Raw genomic sequence first — 23,508 nt, 5'->3', positions numbered from 1 at the left:
TGTTTGTTTTTGGGGGTTTTTTTTGGTTTTTTGGGTTTTTTTCTTGGCCTTTACAACTCCCTGTGGGAGGGCAGAACGTGGGAGCTGCAAGAGGTGATTTAGCAGAACAGCTGCTGGTTGGGAATGCAGGGAGGGAGCAGGGGCAGGTTTGGAGGTTTTTTACTTTCCTAATTTACAGGAACGCTGCCCTTTACAATCTGTGCAAAGCCCAGTTTAAACCGAATAATGGGGAAGCAGGAAACACTATTAACATTGAAAGGAAGCCTGAAGATCAGGTTAATGATGCTGCCTGGTTTGCTTGTACTCTGTGTGTGGACAGTTCCACTGCTCACAGGAAAATCTATTTTTAGTTTGAAAGTCCCCAGGATTTGGGGACTTCAAACACTTGAGGAGAGAAGTTGCTTCATTTCCATCACAGCTGAGGTGGTCTGTGAAAGACAGGGGTATTTCTGTCAGCTCTAAGCTTTATTTAATGTTTGTTTACAAACTACCTTTAGCCCAATTTGAGTCAATCAGAGTTATTTTAAGCAGGTTTTGTGGGAAAAGGTAACAGAAGGAGCCCTTGATCCGTCTGGTGTGTGCAGAGCACAGGCTGGTTCAGACACACAGGGGAGAGGTGGAATTTGCAATTTCTGTGGATGTTTTTTATTTGATATTGGAAAGAAGCTTCAGTGTGCTGAGAGCACACTTTCTCACTGCTTTTGGTAATTTTCAGTGCCCAGTGCACCTGTCCAAAGCTGCCCTCAGCCCCCAGGTTTAGGAGACTTGCTCAGGGGTGTCCATTCTGTGTGCTTTGGGGATCCCAGTGCTGAGATGTGGGATTTGCCTGAGCCAGGAAGGCTGTCCCTGTGAGCTGGTGAGGAAAGCTGCTGAGAAATGGAATCATGGCTCCTTCAGACCCCTGGCCTGGGAGGTTACAGAGCTCCAGAAACACAGCCCAGAGCTGATGTGCACTTCAGAGATCTCTGAACCAGCCACGTCTCCACCTGGAATCAGTCCCCTGGGAAGGGCTTCCCCTGCTCCCAGAGGATCCTGTGTTCAGAGGGACCCCAGCTGGGGGTGGCAGGAGCTGGGACAGTGTGCCTGCCACCAGCACTGCAGTTTTCCTCAGGCTGCTCTGTCTCACTCGTGTCTGTCTCAGTCGGGAGCTCTTGGCAGCATTCATTCATTCATTCGGGGGGATTTCACATTTGGGGTCAAAGCAGCCAGCCCTGGCAATCCCCAGGAGATGGGCAGTGTGTGTGGGGCATTTGGGCTGGCTGCACCAGTATGGAACTGGGCAGTGCGGGCTGGGAGCTCTGTGCACAGCCCACGGGCTGAGGAAGGGAGGATCCAACATCTCCCAGAGCCGTGCAGCCCTGAGCCAGCCCTGCTGCTGGAATAACCCTGTGCCGTGCTCTGTCCTGCAGCTATGGGTGAACCAGGAGGATGGCGTGGAGGAGGGAACCAGCGAGGTGCAGAACGGCCACCTGGACCCCAGCGCCGACTGCCTGTGCCTGGGCAGGACCGTGCAGAACCGCGACCAGATGAGAGCCAACGTCATCAACGAGATCATGAGCACCGAGCGCCACTACATCAAACACCTCAAGGACATCTGTGAGGTACCTGGGCTGGGAGCAGGGCATGGGGGCTGGGAACAGGACATGGGGGCTGGCCTGGGTCTGTTTCCACTACATCAAACACCTCAAGGACATCTGTGAGGTACCTGGGCTGGGGCACCCTTTGGGGGTGGCCTGTTCCTACTGCATCAAACACCTTAAGGACATCTGTGGGGTACCTGGGGCTGGCACACCTGGGGGCTGGCCTGTCTCTGTCCCCACTACATCAAACACCTCAGGACATCTGTGGGGTACCTGGGGCTGGCACACCTGGGGGCTGGCCTGTCTCTGTCCTCACTACATCAAACACCTCAGGACATCTGTGGGGTACCTGGGGCTGGCACACCTGCCCATGGTGGGGGACTGGCAAGGGCTGAGCCTGGGTTTGTCCCTGGGTGATTTGGGAACAAGCTGAAGTGTGTGAGGACTGTGTCTAATGGAGGAGCAGCATCTGTCAATATGTATTGACAGTTCTGAGAATTTCCTGCTGGATCTGATAATTCCTTTAGTTTGTATTAACCAAAAGTGCAATTTCCTGACCTTTATTCCATAGCTCTTTGACTAAAACATGATGAGGTTGAGATCCTCCAAGCAGCCCTCTTAATTAAAACCCAATGCCATCTACTTTTGAACTTGTGATTGAGGAAATTAGGTTGTAATTAAACCAATCAGTTACCCATGTCATCTGTGCCTTTCATGTCGGGTTCACAATTTCCCCTGGCTCAGGATGGGCCCCATTTGCCTTTTTTATGGCAAGACTGAGGGCAAAACATTTCCACCATGGGAAATGAGGAAGGGACCCAGCAAGCAATGGACTTTAGTGACTGACCCCACAAATCCCCCGCTTGGTTCTTGTTCATCAGGTTACAGTTAACCTCTACAACCCCTTAAGTTCAGGATTAGTGCCCTGAGCTGAGCCCAGAGTGCAGAGCCTGTGGTGCTGGGTGTTTGGGAAGAGAGCACGTGGCTGTGCCAGAGAGGTTGGGCACTGTGTGTGGAGATGTCCTTATCACTGAGAGGCAGAAGTTTGTTAGCCCTGAAATCAAAGTCTGGGGATGGCTTTCAGCTCATCCCTCGCAATGTTTAGGATTTAGTGAGCCTGTGCCCAGTCAATGTGGTGAAGTCCCTTGGGAACTGTGCTTAGAGTAATGTCTTCCTCCCTTCATCCTTGCTGCTTTTCTCCCAGCAAGGCAGAGCAGCCATCCAAAAAGCATCTATGACACTTTTCAAATATGGAAGAGCCTTGGGATTTCAATTTGGAAACAAATGAGCTTAATTTCAATGTGCTATTTTGGTCAGAGAGCTTTGCATTGGAGAAGGGAAGACTGCAGACACTTCTCCACATATTGTTTCTTTTCCTGCATTTGTGCTTTTCTGTTGGAAACGAAAATAAAAGAAGTGAAAATAAACCTTAACTTACATCTCCAGCCATGTCACCATGTTTCTGCCAATTGGGATTCTCAGGAGGTGCAGACAGGTTCAGCTACAGTGGGAGAACACTGATTTACTGCCCCTAATGATGTATCCCAGACAGGAGAGATCCAGAAAGCTCTCTCTTTGCTCTGTGTGATGCAGGCTGGGATTGAGGGGATAAATCTTACCTGCAGGTAGAGCACCAGGAAATGATTCAGCTAAACAGGGAGGAGGACTGAAACGGGCATTCTCATCTGTGCAACGATGGGCTGTGCCTTGCTGGAGAGGCTCATTATGCTCAGTTTAATCCCCTTTGCTGGGGAAGGCTCCCAGAGCTCTGTCAGCCGGGGGCTGGCACAGTGGGATGTGAGTGGGGCTGGGCTGGGAGAGCTGGGCTGGACTGGGGGAGCTGGGCTGGACTGGGGGAGCTGGGCTGGACTGGGAGAGATGGGCTGGACAGGGGGAGCTGGGCTGGACTGGGAGAGATGGGCTGGACTGGGAGAGATGGGCTGGACTGGGAGAGCTGAGGTTGGACTGGGGTCCCCGTTCCCCTGGTGGGGTGGCAGGGCTGTTGTTTGTGCCACAGCATGAGCAGACAGCCCCTGATGAGCTGCTCTGACACTGGCACATTCCCCTCTTCCCAGGGCTCTTTATTTGGTGTGAGAGGGGATGGCAGAGCAGCTGTGGCTGGGCTGAGCCTGGTTTAGTGCTGAGTTTAGCAGTGTGTGGTTATTGTTTCTGAGCTGCAGTGAATAACAAATCCAGATGCCAGTGAGGCACCTGAGGATGGGAGGTTGTTCCTGGAGAGTGGTGCTCCCCACTGCTCCAGTGTCATTGCACACCCTGTTATTACTCCCAACACCCATGGCACGTCTGGCCAAGCAGGGAGCTCAGGAGCTGGCCAGCACCAGGATGAAAATCCCCTGTGCCAGCCAAGGCCTGTGGGAAGCAGCTGGGTTGGAGGGAATTCCTTACCACAGCAAAGCCCCGCTGCTCCCATGGCTTGCTGTGGACCAGGATCCCAGCCCTGGCTGCCTGCGACCAGCTCTGGCTCTGGTTTGCCTTTCCAGTTCAAACAGTCTGAGCTTTGCTCTTGTGCTGGTTCTGGCTGTGTGTCCTTCAGCACCACCCTCACCTGTGTGCTGGGACCCCTGCACAGAGAGCACTGGGTGACAGCCCAGCTGGTGCTGGGCCTGGCTTGGGCATGGTTCCAGGGGCTGGGACAGCCCAGCTGGCTCAGAGAGGAAAAACTCTGGAATATCCTCACAGCTGCCTTTGAAGTTCCAGCCTGCAGCCACCTTCTTCTTTCCTTCACCCTGATGTCAGCCAGACACGATGGATGGATGGATGGATGGATGGATGGATGGATGGATGGATGGATGGATGGATGGATGGATGGATGGATGGATGGATGGATGGACTGACCACCTCTCCTGGCTGTCTCTAAGCCCACTGGGGGTGAAGAAAACTTAGCACATAAACCTCCTGCAAATCCTGCCCAACTTTGGCCTATTCTTCAGGGACTACATGGAAAAGTACTTTAAAGACAGACAGTTTGGCAGCTATTTTTAGGTATTCATTGAGCAAAACACTCTCCAACATCTGCTCATCAGTCAGCTATCCCTTCTCTGAGCAAACCTGACGGGATGAGCAGAAGGGAGATGACATTGTTTTATGTAACAGAACTAAATTTACTGGAAAAACTCTGCAGCAGCCTCCTCTGCTGCGTGTTATGGATGAATCTTCAGTCTCCTTTTCCTGCCTTGTGCTGGAAACCACCTTCAAACGCACAGAGAGGATGAGGCTTGGGAACTCCTCGCATTCCTTTATTCTCCCTGTGCTTTCAGAGGTGCCTGCACAGAAATGTGCTACTTCAGCTCCTCCAGACACGTGATTCCAGAGAAATGATGAAGCAGCACAGGGAGGGTGGGAATACTGAGGATGGGAATCACAGCCAATGGCAGCCCTGGGGCTGGGAGACATTCCTGTGTGAGGGAGGGAGGGATGTCACAGAGCACAGTGAGGGGACACTGCCCTGTGGGCACAGGGAGGGCTTTGTCCTGGCTTTTTCCTTGGCTTTTTCCTTGGCTTTTTCCTTGATTTTTTTTTTTTTTTGCCAGGCTGTTCTGAGATTATCAGGTAAACAGGAAAATCTGCATGGAGAGATGCTCTGTGTCATTTCTCCCCAGTTTGGATTTCAGTTTGCCCTGTGACCATCCCACAGTGTGGGGAGCAGCCTGCTCCCATTCCTCGTGGCCTTGGAAAATCAGAGGGGGAAGCCCAGGGAAATGAGTCATCAAGGAGCTCCTGGGGGAAGAGAGACCTAGATTAGGAAGTGTAGAAGGTGTTCCATAACCCAAAGTTCTCAGCTGAAAAAGCCAGGAAATTCAGGGTGACGGCATCCCCCGAGCTGAGCTGCACGTGGCAGAGGTTGGGTCCAGGCCAGGTCGGCCAAAGTTGCATTTCTCATTCATGTCTGAAGTTCTCCCTGCCAGGAACCACATGGTGAGGCTGAAGGACAGTTCATTGCAGGGTTCCAGTGTTCATTGTGGCCCAGCAGCTGCATGTCACCAGCTGGCAGTGTGACTAAGCATCCTGAGTTCCCAAATTTAGCCATTCCACTGGAGCTGCTGGCATTTTCTTCCCTTCATTTTTTCCCCTTCCTATATAATAAAGGCAAGCAAAGTAAGCAGAGTCATCTCCTGATGACCCCTGTGTTGTTTCCTTCCAGTCAGGACGCTGCAAAATGGACCAGGCCAGTTGCAACATCTGAGATTTGGCCTTGCAAAGTTTCTAGTCTAAATCATTCTGGTTGGACTTGGTGATCCCAAAGGTCTTTTCCAGCATTTACAATTCTGTGATTCAGTGATGATCATCCTGACAGGTGAAGTGTGGGAGGATGAGGGGATTTGCTCAGAACCTTCCCACCCTCCAGCACATCAGCTGCAGACTTTTAGGGGGTGCACTCCATCCCCTCATCCAGGTGGTTGATAAAGATATTAAACAGAACCTGATATTGGTATTAAGCAGCTTCCTTCTCCTGATTACTGGGCTGAAAGGAGAAATCAGAGCAGGCTCAAACAGCCCCTCACACCTTTCTGTGGAAGCTGTGCCACTGGAAGGACAGGGAAGCAGCAGTGCTTGTAGGAGAGGGGTTTGAGGTGTTGGGGGCAGTGGGGTGTGCAGGAGCAGGCACCCAGCACTGAGCACCCCTGGTGTTGCTGCTCTCTGCAAACCCTTCTTTCTCACTCTCACAGGGTTACTTAAAGCAGTGCCGGAAGAGGAGGGACATGTTCAGTGACGAGCAGCTGAAAATCATCTTTGGGAACATTGAAGACATCTACAGGTTTCAGATGGGGTTTGTGCGGGACCTGGAGAAGCAGTACAACAACGAGGACCCCCATCTCAGCGAGATCGGACCGTGCTTCCTGGAACACGTGAGTCCAGGGCCACTGCCCCTCAGGCCTGGGGAGGGACAGGGAAACTCCAGAGGCAGCAGCCTCTTCTGCAACAGCTCAGGGACTGCTCCAGGGGTCTCCATGTGCTTTGGGAGATGCAGAGGAGGGAGAACTTGGATATGCAGTTGGGTAACCCCCGGTACATCTAGTCACATGGATGAGAAGATACTGGAGGTGGAGGATTTTGCCTAACCCATCCTACTGTCCCATAAACCACCTCCTGCAAGAGCTGATAAATTGGCCAATGTTGTAAATGTGGCAGGAAATGTCAAACAAATGCCAGCCCTGGAGCTGGAGGCTTTCCTGGAGGGAGAGTGGAGCAGAGTATCAGAGCTCCTGTGCTGTGTCAGGGCAACAGTTCACTGCTTATCAGGGAAACTCCTGCTAAACATTCCTGAAACTTCAGCAGGACATCCCTAAAGAGTTTCACAGCATCTTTTAAACATCCCTGTGTCTCTCATTAGGGTTTCCTCTGGGAAGGTGCATGAGGTGTTAACATGGCTGGTTCTTATCAGAGCCTGCAAAAAGCAGCATCACATTCCACCTCTGTGCCGGGAAAATGTAGGAAATCTTGCTGAGAATCAGTAACTCAGATGTCATGACTTGAGGCTGCGCTGTCAATTCATTGATAGTGACAATAGCAAGAATTGCTGCTGCGATTCGGAGGAAGATCTGACACTTGCCTGTCACCAGACAGGGCTGAGAGCTGGCTGATAAACTCCTGATAAATTGTCCCTGCTTAGCCATTTGGGAAAGTGAGGGGTGAGGATGTTTAGATCCTGTTTAGAGATCTCCGAAGCATCTTGTTCCTCATTTTCTTCAGGAAGAGAGAGCTGTCAGTGCGTGGCTTGGTCAGCCGTGGGGATGGGAAGGACACTGGATCCCAGTTCCCAGAGAAGCAGCTTGTTTGCACCCTCAGGGATTCAGAAGTAATTGCTGGGCAGGCATGTCTTGGCTAAATAGAATCTGTCCTTTTTTCAGAAGGCATTGACCACAGCTTGGTGGAACTGGCTGGTTTGCAACACCTGACTTTGACCTGGGCTGTCCCACAGTTAATTTGTGGTGCTGGGCTGTGCCCATCTCCTTCCCAGTGAAATCTTCCTCTGCCCTTTCATTGCTTTGTCTGCATGGCCCAGACGAATCAAGCCCAAGTTAAAGGTGATAGTCTGTGATCAGTGAAGGCAGAAAAAGGACATTCCAACAAAATAGACACCAGAAAACTTGTTAGACCAGTTCAAAAGGTGGAGGAGCATGTGTGAGTGGGTTTTTTGTTAGTTTTTAGTGTTTTCTGGGGCTCTGTTCCCAGGGAAATCCATGCAGTACCTTGGGTTCCCCACTGGTAAAGGGAATTTCAAACATACCCAGCCCCCAAACACTTGCCAGGTGCTTCAGGTTCTTTCAGGAAAGACTTCTAGAAATGACAAGGTTGTCCTCTTGTCTTGCCAAAAGCCAGAGCTCTGCTGGGTTGTGCCTTTCAAACCTTCCCTGCACGATTTGAAGTGAGAGCAAGCACAGCTCTGTGCAGGGCTCACAGTAACACACCTGTACCTGCAGAGACCTCGGCCTTGTGTCAGAGTGCAGGTCCCTCTCTGCAGTCCCTCCTTGCCCAGCACCTCTTCCAAACAGGAGGAGCACGGTAGGATCTGTCCTTCCTCCTGCTTGGGCTGTGCTTTCTTGGAAATCCAGACTGGTTTGGGTTGGAAGGCTGGGTTGGGAAGATCATTTTGTTCCGGACCCTGCTGTGGGCAGGACACCTGTATAGACTTATGAGACTCCAAGCTCATCCTTGGACACTTCCAGGGATGGGGCAGCCATAGGTTCTCTGGGAATTCTGTCCCAGGGCCTCCCCACCCTCCCAGGAGGAGTTTCTCCCAGTATCCATGTTGTGGGCATTGTTCAGAGTGCTGTGACCTTCCTAATGAAGCATCCTGCAAAAGACACCTGGGGGGCAGAGGCACGTCTGTGCTCAGGGCAGGTGATTTCAGCTCTTCTGGGATCTGGGCAATGCAGAAGGAGAGATGGGGTCTTTGTGTGGGGTTCCAAGGAGAGCTTTATTGTTCTCCTTCCTTGAAGGGTTCAGTGATGAAGGAGCCACTCAGGCAGGGAAAGCAGGGGTTTGTGTAGGGATCTTGAGGGGCAGGACAGAACACTGGGGCCAGTGGGATCCATTGAATCTGCATGTCACAGCAAGGCAAGCTGGGAGAAGCCTTTTTCTCACCCTGTCGAGAGGCTGTCTCCTGAAGGATTGTCCCTCCAGGGGAGAGTTGTGGGTTCTTTCCCTGTCGACCCACCGGCCCCCACAGATCCCATGGAACCCTGCCCCTCCCAGCCCTGGTGTTGATCAGCCAGGTCTCTGCCTGACCCATCCTCCTCCTTTCTGCCCTCACAGCAAGACGGCTTCTGGATCTATTCTGAGTACTGTAACAACCACCTGGATGCGTGCATGGAGCTCTCCAAGCTGATGAAGGACAGCAGGTACCAGCACTTCTTCGAGGCGTGCCGCCTGCTGCAGCAGATGATCGACATCGCCATCGACGGCTTCCTGCTGACGCCCGTGCAGAAGATCTGCAAGTACCCCCTGCAGCTGGCAGAGCTGCTCAAGTACACAGCCCAGGAGCACAGGTACTCAGCAGGCACGGGGTCAGGGCTGCTTCCCACCAGGCCTTGGGGTTTCTGTCCAGTGCTCCTTCCCTACAGAGCTTGGGGTTTTCTGTCCGGTGCTGCTTCTCTAAACGGGGTTTGGGGTTTCTGTCCAGTGCTCCTTCCAACCCAAGGGTTGGAGTTTTCTGCCCAGGGCTCCTTCCCTGCACAGGGGTTGGAGTTTTCTACCCAGTGCTCCTTCCTGCCCAGGGGTTTGGGTTTTCTCTCCAGGGCTCCTTCCCTACACAAGGGTTGGGGGTTTCTGTCCAGTGCTCCTTCCCAACAGAGCTTGGAGTTTCCTGCTCAGGGCTCCTTCCTTCCCAGGACTTGGGGTTTTCTGTCCACTGCTCCATCCCCCCCAGGGCTTGGGGGTTTTGTCCAGCTCTTGTCCCTGTGACATCCTGCATAAACAGGAGCAGGACAAAGGGTTAGCAGACAGTTCAGTCTCCTCAAAGCAGCAATTCTCGATGGAGATACACTCACCTCTGTTCTAATCAGACATGTGAACTAATTACCCTTGGATGTACTTTCTGATGCTACCAGTTACACTGGAAGAATTACCTAATTAGCATTCAGTGGTCTGAGAGGCTCCTTCCCTGCTCCTGGGGAGACCCTGGGCACACAGTGAGTACAGGGCCAGGGTCTGCAGCTGGAGCCTGATGTGGGGAGAGCTCCAAACCTGCTCAGCTTTTCAGCCCAGTCCCATCTCTGGTTTTGCCATGGAGTTCAGGTTCAGAGGAGCCCCTGCAGCTTGATTGCTTCCCAAAATTTCCAGGGTCTCTTTTGCTGCTGCTGAGGACAATCAGCACTGGCTGCCTGACAGTGTGAATCAGGAGCAGTGCCTGTGATACCACTTGGGATTTACTGCTGTGAAAATAAGGTGAAAGAAAAATCAGGCCCTGTTAGAGCAGATTTGTTCCTGCCCTGCCAATTTTCTTGCTTTTTCTAAAACAAATGAGAACACAAAAGACCAGTGATGTTTCAGAAACTTCTGCAAGTGTTTGATGCCTTGTTTTGCCCAGGCCCAGAGCAGAAGTGTAGTGGGAGCAGAGATGCATTGATCTGCTTCGACCTGACCCACAAGTCTGAGTGACTCAGGGTAGCCAAATGTCCCAAATCACCAATTTGGACGAGCCTTTGGCTTCAGATCCAGTTCCTGCTTTTCCAAAAAGCAAATCAAACTTGGAATGGACTCATGGGAACCTTGGGGAATCAGAAAGCAGCTCTGGGATCCCACAGGCTGTGGGTTTTCCCTTCAGCAGCCACAGGAGGACCCACAGCACTGGCTGGGAGCTCAGATGTGGCTTCCCAACAGGAGGGTGTTTAAAATGACCCTCTGTGAGTTATTTGGGAGCCACAGCAAAGAGGATGTGTGCAGTGTGATAACACCAGGGTTGGGTTATTTTGGGAGCACATTCCTGTTCCCTTTGGGATGTTCTAAACTCACCATGTTGGTAAGGAATCACACGGAGTCGTGTTCTGAGGAGCCTTGGGAGCTCTCCCGTGGTCAGCAGCACTTGGATGACTCAGCCTGAGGGCTCTGTGGCACTGGATTGCCATGGACACTCATTTCTCCTGTTCCTCCATGCTCTGGGAAGGGAAGGCAGGGTGAGGTTTGCTCACCTTGCATTAGGAGGAGTAACCCTGAAGCTCTGATAGCACAGGGAGGAAACCTGTGGCTGCACAGTGGTGCCACATCCCAGCCCTGGAGTGAGGCAAAACATGGGAAAACACAGGATTGTCAGGGAAAGCAGGGATGTGAGCTTTATCTGACAGAGGAACACAATCCTCTTTTTCTTTTTTCCTTCCTTTTCACTGCCACCACCGCTGCAGAGCTGTGGATTTTCCCTGCACCAGCTCAGGACAATGCTGAAACCAGAATCCAGACCACACTCCCCAGAGGTAGCACGTGATGCTTGGCAAGGATCTAGACTTGGATTCTGATGGAGCACTGGGAAGTGGCCACTGCAGCCTCAATAGAATTGACAAACCATTTATTTACCTTCATCTCATGGTTAATGGGATCCTGTTATTGCCTCCTGGCCAAATGCTCTGCTCCTGTTGTTTTTTCCTTCTAAGTTTTTGCCAGCTCTGCCACAGACATGGGCTGGGAGCCCAAAAAGTTCAGTCCTGAGCCTTTTCTTCATTACAGCGTGACAGGAAAACATTGCTGGGGTTTTCTCCCTGGAATTAGGGAATTAGCATTCCCAAGATGAAGGGCTGGCACCGTCCCGCTCTGCATGGAGGCAGAATGGAGGTGAGCTCAGAGCCTGCCTCGCTCCCTCCCTGCCTGTCTGCAGCCTGGTTCCTTTGAATTTTTCACAAAGCCACATCTGTTCACCTCAAAGATCTACTTCAGCTTAATATTAATTAAATATAGGAAGGTCCTAAGTGCAGCTTGCTGGAATCCTGAGCATTCCCAGAGCAGAAGGGAGCTGGAGTTGGGAATGTAGGAACACTTTTACATGAGGAGACTCTGCCAGGGAGTGCCCTCCCTGCTGAGCATGAGCATCACTGCTGGGAGATCATTGGTGACTGTCTGTAAACCCTGCACCTCTCCAGATCCTTCCTGGCTGTAGGGACTTCCCTCTTTCCCTGAAGAACTCACGGATGTTCCCCAGGTCACCCTGATGTCCCCCTGGCACTGCTCCTTTCCTGCCTGACACAACCAACACTCCTTCACACAGATGCTCACACAAAGGGAGGCACACGAATTTCTTCATTGTGTAGCACGATCCCTTCCATCCCTGGAAGTGTCCAAGGTGGGGTTGGATGGGACTTGGAGCAGCCTGGGACATTGGAAGGTGTCCCTGCCCATGGCAGGGGGTGGAGCTGGATGGGCTTTAAGGTCCCTTTCCAACCCAGACCTCTCTGTGATGGTTATATCAGGCAGCCCATCCTCTATTTTCCTTTATTTTGCTGAAGGCCCAGTCCTGCTCTCGTGGAATTTGTGTCATTGCTTTTAACCACACCTAGAATTTTGACATAAAAATTTAAGAAAAAATGAAAACTCAGCTCAATATTTCATCTGAGCAAGGATGCCAAAAGAGCAAATACTATTTTTTGTATATCACAGTGTGTTTCTTAGTATTTATCCTGTTGGGAACACATGGAGAGGAGATCTAATTCCCAGTATTCACCCCTCTTTTAGCTGTCACCAGCACAATCCTTAGCAATAATCAATAAAGCCATTCCCCCTGCAGCTGCCCAAGATGGCAGTTTTTCTCATTAGTCAGCAATCAATAGCAGCCCTTAAGTTAATAATACATTGTGGTGGTGTTGTGGCAGCTGGCCTTGCCTGTCTTCCCAATGGAAATGAACGGTACAGCTCCTTGGAATGGAAAAGCAGGCACAGGGCAAGGAATCAATGGCATTGATTTCAGCATCACTTTTTGAAAAGACTGATCATCATCCTCAGTGGCCCTGGCAGGAGCCTGTTCTCACTCTGTGTTACTGCACTCACAGGGCCATGCAGGGTAAAAAAAAAAAGAGTTGCTTGATTTGCTCACCTGAAATCTGCAGTGAGAGTGAATTCCATGGGGTGACTGCTCTGGGAGTGGCTTGGAAGGTGCTCTGGCCTTTGTCTAAGTGAACCGTTTACTAAATGTTCATTTTAAAACCACAAAAATCCAGGCCCAAAGGCTGTAAAAGTGCTCAGCCTGTCTTTAGAATGCTCTTCAGCTGGGCTCCTTGAGGCTGTAAAGGGCTCACCAGTGCTGGGCTGGTAGAGGCCAGACTGGGCTCCCTGCTCCAGTTTCCATCGCACTGCTCCAGACAATCCAGATGAAAAATCCCATTGTAGCACTGAGGGGTCACCCCTGCCCGCGTCCCTGTGGGCTGGAGAGGTTGTGACAGATTCCTGGGCATGTCGTGCTGCCTTTGATGGCCTTTCCCTCCCTCTGTGTGCAGTGACTACAGGTACGTGGCCGCTGCCCTCGCCGTCATGAGGAACGTCACGCTCCAGATCAACGAGCGCAAGCGGAGGCTGGAGAACATCGACAAGATCGCTCAGTGGCAGGCCTCTGTCCTGGACTGGGAGGTACAGTGAGCCTGGCCTGGCAAAGTCCACGCTGTTCTTGGCTTATCTAAGACCCTGTAGTTCGTTTCCCACAGTTTGGGATGAAGCCTGGGGTGGTGAAGGCACAGTTGTGGCTTCAGGGTGGTGCTTAAACATTAATGGTGCGCTAAAGAAAACCCAGTTCCAATTTCATCACTAGCAACCTGGAGTGACTTCTGTGGTTGCAGTGCTGGTAGTAGGTGAGACTTGGAGCAAACCCCATGTGCATTCTGTCTCTGTGCTGTGTCACTGGGGAGGAGGGAGGGAAAGACGCAGCAAAAAGCCCTGGAAATTGCAAGAGGTTAAGAAAATGGGGAAAATCCTTCTGGTGATTGCTTTATGACTGGAAGACAAACTGTTAAACTGGAGTTAGAGATGTTATTTGCATTTTATAAATGACATCCCACTTAAAGATATTTCTGAACCAGCCCTGTGTGTAGTGATGGTGTAATTAAGGAGCTGAGAGGCACAGGGAAGGCAGAGTCAGCAGAAGGATTCCTCACCAGCAGGCCTTCAGTCTCTACATTTCTGCCATGTGTTTGGAAGAAAAGCCATACTAAAATTATGTTCTCCCTTTCTTTTCGTCCCTGATTTTTTAAAAATCATTGTATGGAAGTAATCCATAAATAGGGTTTTGCAGCAGATTGAGGACAAACGTTTTTGTAAATCCTCTCGCTGTTGTCATCAGCCCATGTGTTCAGCAAGAAGATAATCAGAGTGATGGAGCAGCCTTTCTGCTTCCTCACTTGTGAAGTCTGAAATAACTCCACATTCCAGTCATGGGGATCATACTGTGGAAATGAGTGTATGGGAAAGAGGCGTTCATCCTTTAATTATTTTATTTCTGGCAAAGATCTGCGAAGGCTGGGAGGAGAGGGAGAGAAATACAGGTGCATCACCTGTGTCCTCCTTGGCTGAACTAGTTTCATTGCTGTGATGGAGGATGGAGGTTTATCACCCTGCATCTGGTGATAAAACACACAATAAAACCCATAAATGCAGCAATCAGAGCTGGGATTGTGGCTGGCTGGGAGAGCAGAGAGCACAGACAATGTGTCTGATTGTTTTACTGCTCAGGAACATCTCTCACTGCCACGCAGACTCATTTCCAGAATGAGGAAACTGCTCTGCAGGAGGCACAGGACCATCAGCTCCCTGCTCAGCCCTGGAGTGTGCCATGGGATGAGCTAATGGGGGTCATTTGTGAGGAGCTCCCAGACCCTCACTGTAAATAAATCTCGATTAAGGACAGATCCATTCCAAGCCAGTGAATATTCATGTGTGAGAGGGAAGCCAAGGTGACCTCCACACAGGATCTATGGAATAGCAGTTGCTTTTTCTCTTCCATTAGCTCAGTTGATAATTCATTTTTATTTAGCCCTGTCCTTGATAATTCATTCCTGCTTAGCAGTACCCATTCTTTATCTCCATCCCATCCTCAGGCACTTGCCAAATTATTCTTCCAGGCTTTTTTCAGCTATTCCAGATTTTGAGCACATTATTGCAGCAACATCCTTCAGCTTCTCATAACATAGCAAAGCCTGCTGCTGGTGCACTCAGAAATCCCATGGGAACACAGCTCCTGGTCAAAGGAAAACACCTTCCTTGCCTTCTTTATTCTGGATTTTGGATCAAGAAGAGTCACAGAGTTTTGATGAGAAAGTAGAGGATGAGAGGTGGACCCAGCAGAGGATTTCACTGCTTGATTCTTCCCTCTAAAGCAGTTCTGAATCACCAGATCCAGCCCCCACTGCACAGCTGTCCGTGGAACAGCCAGAAGGATGCACAGAAACCCAAAATACCCAGGAGTGAGGCACAGTGTAATGCAGGAAGAGAGTGGGAGAAATGAAAAGATTGGATCTTTGGGAAGTGCTTGGATGTGCTGAGATGTGTGCAGGTGTTCCTTAGGCACTGCAGACCCCAAATCCCCCTGGGAGGCTGCAGGGATGTCCCCAGGACATGGAGGGCTCAGAGCTTTGTCTCCTGTGCAGTTTTGGGGTACAGCAGGGACCTCGTGGTGTGTCCCCAGCCTCTCCAGGCTGTGGGGAAGGACAGTTCTGCTTTGAGGAGATGCTGTCAGTGCTGTGCTGCCACAAGGCCTGTCCAGCCTGTGTGAAGTTCCCTGAGCAGAGAGAGGAGCCCCCAGCTGTAATTCCCAGCTTTCCTGGCCCTGCTCCTGCTCTAATCTTTCTGTACCTGTTGTGTCCATCCCAGTGGTTCCAGAGCACAGGCACAGCCTTCCTGAGACCCCCTGGAAACAGCACTGACCCCAGGAAAACAGAAACCAGGTGTAAAAAATGTCCAGTTCAGTCTTTATCTGCCCAAAATGCAGGCAGGGCACAAGATAGAGCTAATCCCAAATTCCCCCTGCGTCGGCACTTCAGGAATGATTTCAGTGGCTGAATGTTGCAGCACGTGGAGATATTTCATTTGGAGGAATGTCTGTTTTTCCTTAGCATCTTGAGACTGATGATGCTGATTCTGTGCTCTGAAGTTGCGTTTTCATTTCTAAATTTACCCATGGTTTGTCAGGAGATGGTGGGAAAAGATTTTTTAAAGAAGAAGGAAAAATTTCCAACCAAATAAAAAATACCTAGTGAGGGAATATCTGAAATGTTCTTTATATATAAAATGGGTGCACAGTTTCTTGCAAGGAGAGGTGTTGTTGGGAATGCTGATCCTAAAACAAATAGGAAAAGTAAGGGTGTGTCCAAGCTGCTTTAAGCAGAGGGGTTTTACTGAATCTTATTTTTTAGGAATCATTTTTATCCCTCCATGGGATAAAAATCTATCACATGTGTGGCCCCATAGTGGTGAATTTCAGGGTGAGTATTTGAAAACTGCAAATATCCTTGAGTTAAGCAAAGCCAGAGGTTCTCTCCAAGAAATCCTGCAAGCAGGATCTGATTGTTAAAATTGCCAGTGGGACCAGGAAAGGGTGACCTGGCATGGGGGACAGCCAGGCCTGAAGCCTTAAGGAATTCTTGGCAGCTTTGGCATCTTTAGACAAGTAATGACTGAGCAGAATTGTAAGGGAAGATTCTGATCGCACTGGCTGCTGTAAATCAGGAATAATCCCAGTGACTCTGAGATGAGTTCCTGTGTAATTTGTGGCAATGTGGGCTTGACTGAGAAGCCTGCCTTGGTCTGCTGCCACGTGTGACTCACTTATTTATTTTGTAACCTGAATTCCCAGCATATAAACAGACCCAGAGAGGTGCTGCCCACACCAGTCCTCCAGTCCTTTCAGCTGGTAATGGCTCAGAATTTGGGGCTTCCACCACCTCCCAGCGTGCCCTTTCAGTGCCTTTCAGTTCTGAAGGGTTCCCTGATGTTCCAGCTCCATTTCCCCTGCTCAGCATCGTCCCCTTGCTCAGTGACACACCCTCAGATCAGAGCAGTGACATTTAAAGGCAGCAAGGCAAGCCACCACACAGAGCTGCCTTCAAAGGGGGCAGCCAGAGCGTCCTGGGCAGCCTTTGCTGCTCTCTCCCTTCCCTGTTCCTGCACTCTGAGGGAGCTCCAGCCCTCAAAGCTTGGTGGGAATGGCTCCACACACACAGAGAGCAGCATTTAAAGAGATTGCCACAAAGCCCATCATCATTTCCAAGTCCTTGCCAGCCCCAGGGCTGTGTTTACACCCCTCAGAGGCACATCCCTGCCTTCCCCTCTGCTCCTGGTCCCTCTCTCCTGCCCCCCAGATGGATCCTGTGAGCCCGAGGAGCCCTGTGCCACCTGTGCCACTGTGCCCAGCTTGCTGGGCTCTGCTCCTGGGCAGGATCTGGGCTGTGTTCCCATGGGCAGGGCTCAGCACAGCCTCCCTGAGTGCCTGTATGGATGATGTGGGGATGGAGAGCAGGTCTGTGCCTCAGCACACCTGGAATTGCTCAATTTTATGCCTTTTCACACAGCTCTTGAACTGCATCAAAACAAAATGAAGCAGCAATCACTGCAGCAGTTCAGGCTCCCTCTCCAGCAGCACTTTCCTCCCTTTCAGCCCAGGTTTTTCTCAGAGGAGGGAGGAGATCTGTGGAGGTTCCTGGTCCAACAGGGGACAGTTAACCACGTTTGGCAGAGGACAGAGCCTTGCTCATCAGCCTGGATGGATTTGAACTTGCTATTTAAACAGATTACTTTGGTTTGTGTAGATATTTAGATATTTCTACCAAAGATTCCCATGGGTTGCCACTATGGCAGCTTTCAAGGGTATTAAATTTCCTTGAAGAGAGAAATATATATAAATTTGAGAAATTTAATGAGCATTGTCCTTTTAAATTTCTTCTCATTCCTGTTATTTACGGGTCCTTTAAATCAAGACTTGCTGCCCTTAATTATGTAATCTATAATCACTGGCCTCAGCCTGATACTGCGTTAGTGAATCCAAGAGTGCCACGAAAGAAAGCTGCCTGGAACCACCAAAGTGAGGACAGCCTGATGAGAAATTCTCCTGGAAAAAAACCACAGCAGGGTCTGAACTGGAGCCTTCTTTTTCCTCCTTCTTTTGTTTTGTTCCCCCCAGCAACAGAAGGTATCAAAATGAGCTTGGTGAAAAGGACAACATTTCGCTGGCGTTCCTTTTTGTGATCTCAGCGTAGCCCCGGGTGCTAATCAGCCTGTCAGTCTCTAATTGCAGAACAGCAGTGTCAGGCACGAGAGAGCCCTGCTGGCTCCCTGGGAGCTGGAAAGGGCACAAATGCCCTCCTGGTGCCCAGCAGGGCCAGCACAGGGCTGGGCTGGGGCAGGGGCAGCTCCGGTGGGCTCTGGGCATTCCCAAGCCCAGGGAGGTGTCTGGGAGGGGCAGCAGCTCTCAGTGCCAGCCCTGCCTTGCTACCCTGGTGCTCCCATTTATTTCATGACACTTTCAAAGCTCTGTGGTTCCTGCCAGCTGCCCATCACAGAGCAGGGTCAGTGGGGAGCTGGGCATCCACATCCTCCCAGGCAGCAGCAGCAGCAGAGCTGACCCTGAGCTGTCACAGGCAGGAGTGGCCTGGAGACTCAGTGTGTCACTGAGGGCTCGAGGGAGCTCACATCCAGCCCAGAGCTGGGGCCTTCTGCTCCCATTGCTGCCCACAGGGACTGGGGCTCTGCCTGGCATGGAGAGAGGAGTCAGCTTTCCTTGGCTGCCCTCTGGGTGCTGCAGGATGTGCACTGAAAACCCTGGATGCATCTGGGGAGGGCTGAAGGGTTTTTTGGAGGCTTATGGGACAAAAGTCAGGTTGGAAAAGGCGTCAGGAGTCAGGGCTTCTCTTGGCCACTCTGCTGCTGTGCTCTGCTGAGCGTCTGCCAGTTCAGAGCAACTAGAAGTTCAGCCTCTTCCTTTTTCAGCAGGGTTTGCCTTAACTTACAGAAGGATACAGATGAACCAGCCTCTGTGGGAGTTGGAAAAAATGGAGAAGAAAAAGGAAATTTTTTTCCTGGTTCTGTACAGATTTGGAGGCGTGGGACTGGGACAGACATTTGGGGAAGTCTGCCTGGAGCAGGGATCAAGGTGTGCTGGGGGTGCCAATGTCCCTCTTTGCCCCCACCCTGCAACTGCCCCCTGAGTCCCTCAGTGGGGACCAGGAGAAGACAATTTGTGCTCTTCAGAGAGGTACAACTGTGTCAGGACAAGAAAAGCCTTTGGAGGTTCAGAGTTTGTGCCCTGAGGCTCCACTGTGGGAACTGGCACAGCAGCCCAGGCTGGAGGAGCAGGGCAGGACCATGGGCACACTGCTCCTGACAGCCACGTGCCAGTCCCAAGCTCTTTGCAATCCGTATTTCCCAATTTGCTCACCCCAAGTGGGAAATCAGCTATTTCTGGCCTAGACACTGGATATAGAAATTGTTTTCCCCACATAAGAAATGCAATACAAATCCCATCATTTCGGATCTGGATGTTTTTGGGTTATGTTGCTTGCAGGGACTACACAGTTTGGATTCAGCTAATCAAGTAGAAGTGTTTACAGAGCCCTCTGTGTGTCCTCAGGCTTCAGATGCTACCACAGGAGTAAAAGACAAAGCTGGCTTTCTATTTTTAGCAGCCAGCCTCTCCTAAGCTCGCCCCCTCTCCTAAAGCTCCCATCCATAGGCTTGTGGGAATTTTCTTCATGTGAGCTCATGTGTAGCCAGGAAATCTCACAGTTTCTGGGGCTGGTGTGTTTTCTTCAGAGGCTTTTTCTTCTGGGGCTCGTGTCCCCTGAGCTGTGGCAGCAGCGCTGGCTCCCTGGGCTCTGGCCAGGCTGAAGTGGGAGCCTGCTGAGCGCTGGGGGATCACAGCCCATCCCTGTGGGCACTGACCCTCTGTGTCCCTGGGAAATCATCCCTCGTTAGCCCCTGGGACAGCAGAGGCACGGGAGGGACGCAGGGACGTGGATAAAGCCCTGGCTAAGGCCATTTGGAAGTCTGTGCTGCAGCTTGGTGATGCAGTGACTTAATGAAGCTGCTGCTGTCACAGGGCCCGGGGACACAGGCGGTCGCTCCCAATCAATGCTGAGAGGTTAATTACACATTTACCTGAGCAGCAGTTTGAAATCCTCACCACGGAACCAGGAAGGGGGGGGGAACTCCTGGCTGCCTTGGCACCTGCAAGTGCGAGCAGCACCAGAAGTGTGTGTCTAGCTAGATGCCCCCCATAGCTGGCTGAACCTCGACAAGCTGTTTGCTGGGATTTTTGGGATGCTCTCGTCCCAGAAATCAGTTCCAGCTTGGCATCAAAGCCAGAACTGCAGAAGTTCACAGCCAAAAAGAAAAAAATCCTCTTCTCTGTCTTGCTCCTGAGTGCTGCTCCTGAGTGCTGCTCCTGAGTGCTGCTCCTGAATGCTGCCTTACCTTTCAGCTGGAGCCATCCCGCCTCCTTCCGCCGTGCTCCGCCGAGATGCCCACAGGGCAGGTGGTGGTGAATTCACCCATTTTTAATAAATAGATTTTAATTAACTTTTTAAAAAGTCCAGCTCATTCCAATTAGTGGAGGGTGACTGCATTTGTTCTCTCAGAGAGTGGGAGAGAGAGCACTGTGTTTTCAAGACCATCTGCTCATGAATCCTTAAAAAAAACTCGGGAGAGGAAAACAAGCGTTAGCCGGAGGCAGGGAAGGGTGAGGGCACTCTGGCAGCCTGCAGGGAGGCCTGGCCAGCCAGGGGGGAGCCAGGGCTGCCACAGGAGGCAGGGTGGTCCTGACAGGATTTTGGAAGTGGGGAGCTCTAATGAGCTGTGGGAGAAGGGACTGGCAGTGCCTGGATGAGTGAGAAGAGAGGCAGCAATCCAGAGGGCTGAGTTCTGGCAGCCTCAGAGATGGGGAACTGCTGCCCCAGTGTGTCCCAGGCTTTTGTAGCTGGCTGGAGATTTCAGGAGAAGTGCTTTGGGATTCTCTCCTAGAGAAGGCATGCAGGAATTTGGTGCCCTGAATTCAAAGTGCCTCTGGGGTGAGCAGGAGGAAGGGGCTTTGTTTTCCTGATGCCACCAGCACCTGCAGCAAGATCCAAGGGCCTGGAGAGGGGAGTGGGGGCAGTGTCTGGGGCAGGTCCTTTCCCATTGCAGTGTGAGCTGTAGTGACCATGTTTCAAGCATCCACACCTCCTTCATTTATTCCCCTTCCTTCAGAATTATCCCTTGTCCCAGTTTCTGGTCTGAGCTCAGATGGGGTGGCTTGGAGAGCTGCAGAAGGGCCAAAATCTTACTCTGCCCATCATGCAAAAAGCTTGTCAGTGCAGTTGACTCAGGCTGGTTCCCTGTGCCCTCCAGGGAGATGATATCTTGGACCGCAGCTCGGAGCTGATCTACACGGGAGAGATGTCCTGGATTTACCAGCCTTATGGACGGAACCAGCAGCGAGTTTTCTTTCTCTTTGATCACCAGATGGTTCTCTGCAAGAAGGTAAGGACACAGCTAAGGGCATGCTGTGGGCAGGCTTGCCAGTCCAAAGTGGTTTTCAGGGCACGGTGGCTGTTGGCTGCACGTGCAGAAGAGGATGTGGAGAGCCCTGAGGAAGGACAATCCACATGCTCGGGGTGGGGAGCTCTCTGATAGAGGGATTTTTGTGCTCATAGCAAATCCAGCCTCCACTTGCTCTTTTCATGCCTTTATCTCATGTGCCCCTGGTTTGGCTCGTTGCCTCCCTTCTCGTTTTAGGTTTTGGCTGCAGTGTATGATCTGGGATTAGATAGCCCTGCAATTCCTGTATGAACTACAAAACCTGGCACTGGGGCTGACAGCCCAATTGCTGCATTGAGATGGTGATGAGCAGCAGCCAGGCTGTGCTGGTGCTTGGGGAGAGGCTTTTCAAGCCTCATCCTCCTGTCTCTGCTGTGCAGGGTTTTTACAGAGCCCCTCCCTGGAGGAGCCCCTGGGGAAGGAGGGAGGGCAGTGCAGGATGCTGGTGCTGGTGTGCTGTGGTGTTAACAGCAGCAGGTGAGCTGTGATCCACAGAAACTCTGTCCAGCAGCAGCTCTGGTGTCCCACTGAGGTGACCCCAGCTCACTGCCACCATGCCTGTGTGACAGGAAGGGACAGAGCTCCTCAGTGCTGGCTGTGACAGGTCAGGATTTGCTGTCACTCCCTGCAGCCACACGGAACTGTGCAGGGAGCTGTCCCTGGGACAGCACAGGGCTGTGTTCCTGTCACAGCTTCTGGGCTCAGGACAGGCTGAGCCTGGCACCCTGAGGAGGCCTGGCACCATGGGAAGGGCGTGGGTGGCTCCTGACTCAGCGTGGCATCACTGCCCCCTCCGCGGCCTGGGCACTGCAGTGGGTGGCACTCTCTCCTCCTGAGTCATGGCTGACTGAAGTTCTGCCTTCTGGAATGCCTGTGCTTGTTTTCCCCCCTCGTTCTGTGCCTTTCCCTCCTGGCCCAGCCCCGTGCAGGAGCAGCCAGAGCAGCAGTGAGAGCTGCAATGGGCCTGGAGAGCTGATTTCCTTAGTGCTGACCTCCTGCTCTTTGACTGTGACCCTGAATTTCCAGTTCAGAAGGCAGCGCCCAGTCTGGCTTGCACTGGGTCTGGTCCAGAGAATTATTGAGCATTCCCTTAACTCTGGGAAAATCCGGCTGGGATTCCTGTGCTCATCAGCACGAGTGGAGAGTGGTCAGCAGTTCACAGCTGGGGCCTGCAGGGCTCACCCGAGTTCAGCCAGTGCCAGTGTTTCACTGTCCTCCTCCCTCCTGCTTGGAAAAGGCATTTTGGGGGGTGTGGAGGTGCTGCATGGAAGCCCCTGGAGGTTGTGAGGGGATCTGGGCCTTCCTGGCAGCACCACTGGCTCCGTGTCAGGACCTGCCAGGGCCTTGTGGCAGTGTGTGCCCACCCAGCCCTGGGGTGACAGGGCACAGGGGACACCCCTCTGGTGGCCTGTGGGCACAGGGCTCGCCCCACTGCAGTTCTGCATCAAACTGCAGCTGCTGCTTTTCAGCCTTGGGGTAGGAGGGGAGATGAGGCTCTAGCTGGGCTCTCCCATCCTGATCACACTTTCCTTTATTCAGAATGAGTGTCCAAGTCTGGAGTTCAGAGGAGTTTTAGCTCCATTTTGGGGCCACACAACCCATGTATAAAATAAATGTGGGTGGTGTGTAGTCTGTGCTGTCTTGACCCCCCTGACAGATCCCAAGAGACAGGATCAGCTCTGCTTCAGGGCTGGGGGCCCTCAGGGAGGCACCATTTACCTCGAGGTTTGGGAAGCTGGGGCCAGCCTTCCTTACCCCCTGCTCTAAAATTGATGGAATATGATCCACACACCGATGAGAGCAGCTTTGGAACTGCTTAGGATGGCACATCTCAGTGAATCTTCAGAAAATCTGCATTTGTGGGTTTTCTTCAGGTGTAATAAATTAATAGGTATCATACATCCCTCATCATGAAACAGTCTATATGGAAATCCTTCTAAAAAATTATTATGGTGATTTTTGTCTCTTTGTTGGCCCAAGGAGATTTTTAATAGCAATAAGGAGCTAATTCCTTATTTAAATATGCCATAGATGCTTCAGTTTGATGAAGGCATGGGAGGTATCCTGAGTGGTCTAGAAGGCAGCCACACATTTCAGACAGGATCCCTCTCTCCAGATCTTCACTGCAGTTACCTGCACATCCTCCTCTCCTCCTGACCTGTGAAGGTGTTTGCATCCCCTGGTAACTCAGGTGTGTCCTGTGGTTGGTTGGAGAGGTGATACAGGAGTTCCATTGTGAGCTCCATTGTCTCCAAACCCTTTCCCCTGTGGGCTCACCCTGCAGGTTCCTGCTCACAGTCCATGCAGTGGGAGATGAGGGTTCTCCCTGCTGGCCCATCCAGTGTTCCCTGGGTGAGGAACCCTGTTGTCTGTGCAGGTATTTCCAGTGTCCAGCTGCCTGCTTTCAGCAGCAGGTAACACATTTCCAGACAAA

At 51.6% G+C, this 23,508-nt stretch overlaps 1 protein-coding gene across 14 annotated transcripts in view; it reads left to right on the top strand.

The window, feature by feature from the left end:
- The window catches only part of ARHGEF9 (Cdc42 guanine nucleotide exchange factor 9), a 162,909-nt gene that overhangs the window by 107,072 nt on the left and 32,329 nt on the right, over nt 1–23,508 (top strand). For all 14 annotated transcript variants that reach the window (XM_064427237.1, XM_064427238.1, XM_064427236.1 and 11 more), the window contains 5 exons: nt 1,410–1,601; nt 6,269–6,448; nt 8,859–9,091; nt 13,019–13,148; nt 20,886–21,017. In XM_064427237.1, the coding sequence (XP_064283307.1) occupies nt 1,410–1,601; nt 6,269–6,448; nt 8,859–9,091; nt 13,019–13,148; nt 20,886–21,017 (867 nt within the window). The remainder of the gene's footprint in view (nt 1–1,409; nt 1,602–6,268; nt 6,449–8,858; nt 9,092–13,018; nt 13,149–20,885; nt 21,018–23,508) is intronic.

This window comes from Passer domesticus, chromosome 7 (assembly GCF_036417665.1).
Source record: "Passer domesticus isolate bPasDom1 chromosome 7, bPasDom1.hap1, whole genome shotgun sequence".
Taxonomy (NCBI): Eukaryota; Metazoa; Chordata; class Aves; order Passeriformes; family Passeridae; genus Passer; species Passer domesticus.
The sequence above is the reverse complement of the archived record's forward strand: the minus strand, read 5'-3'. Positions and strand labels throughout refer to the sequence as shown.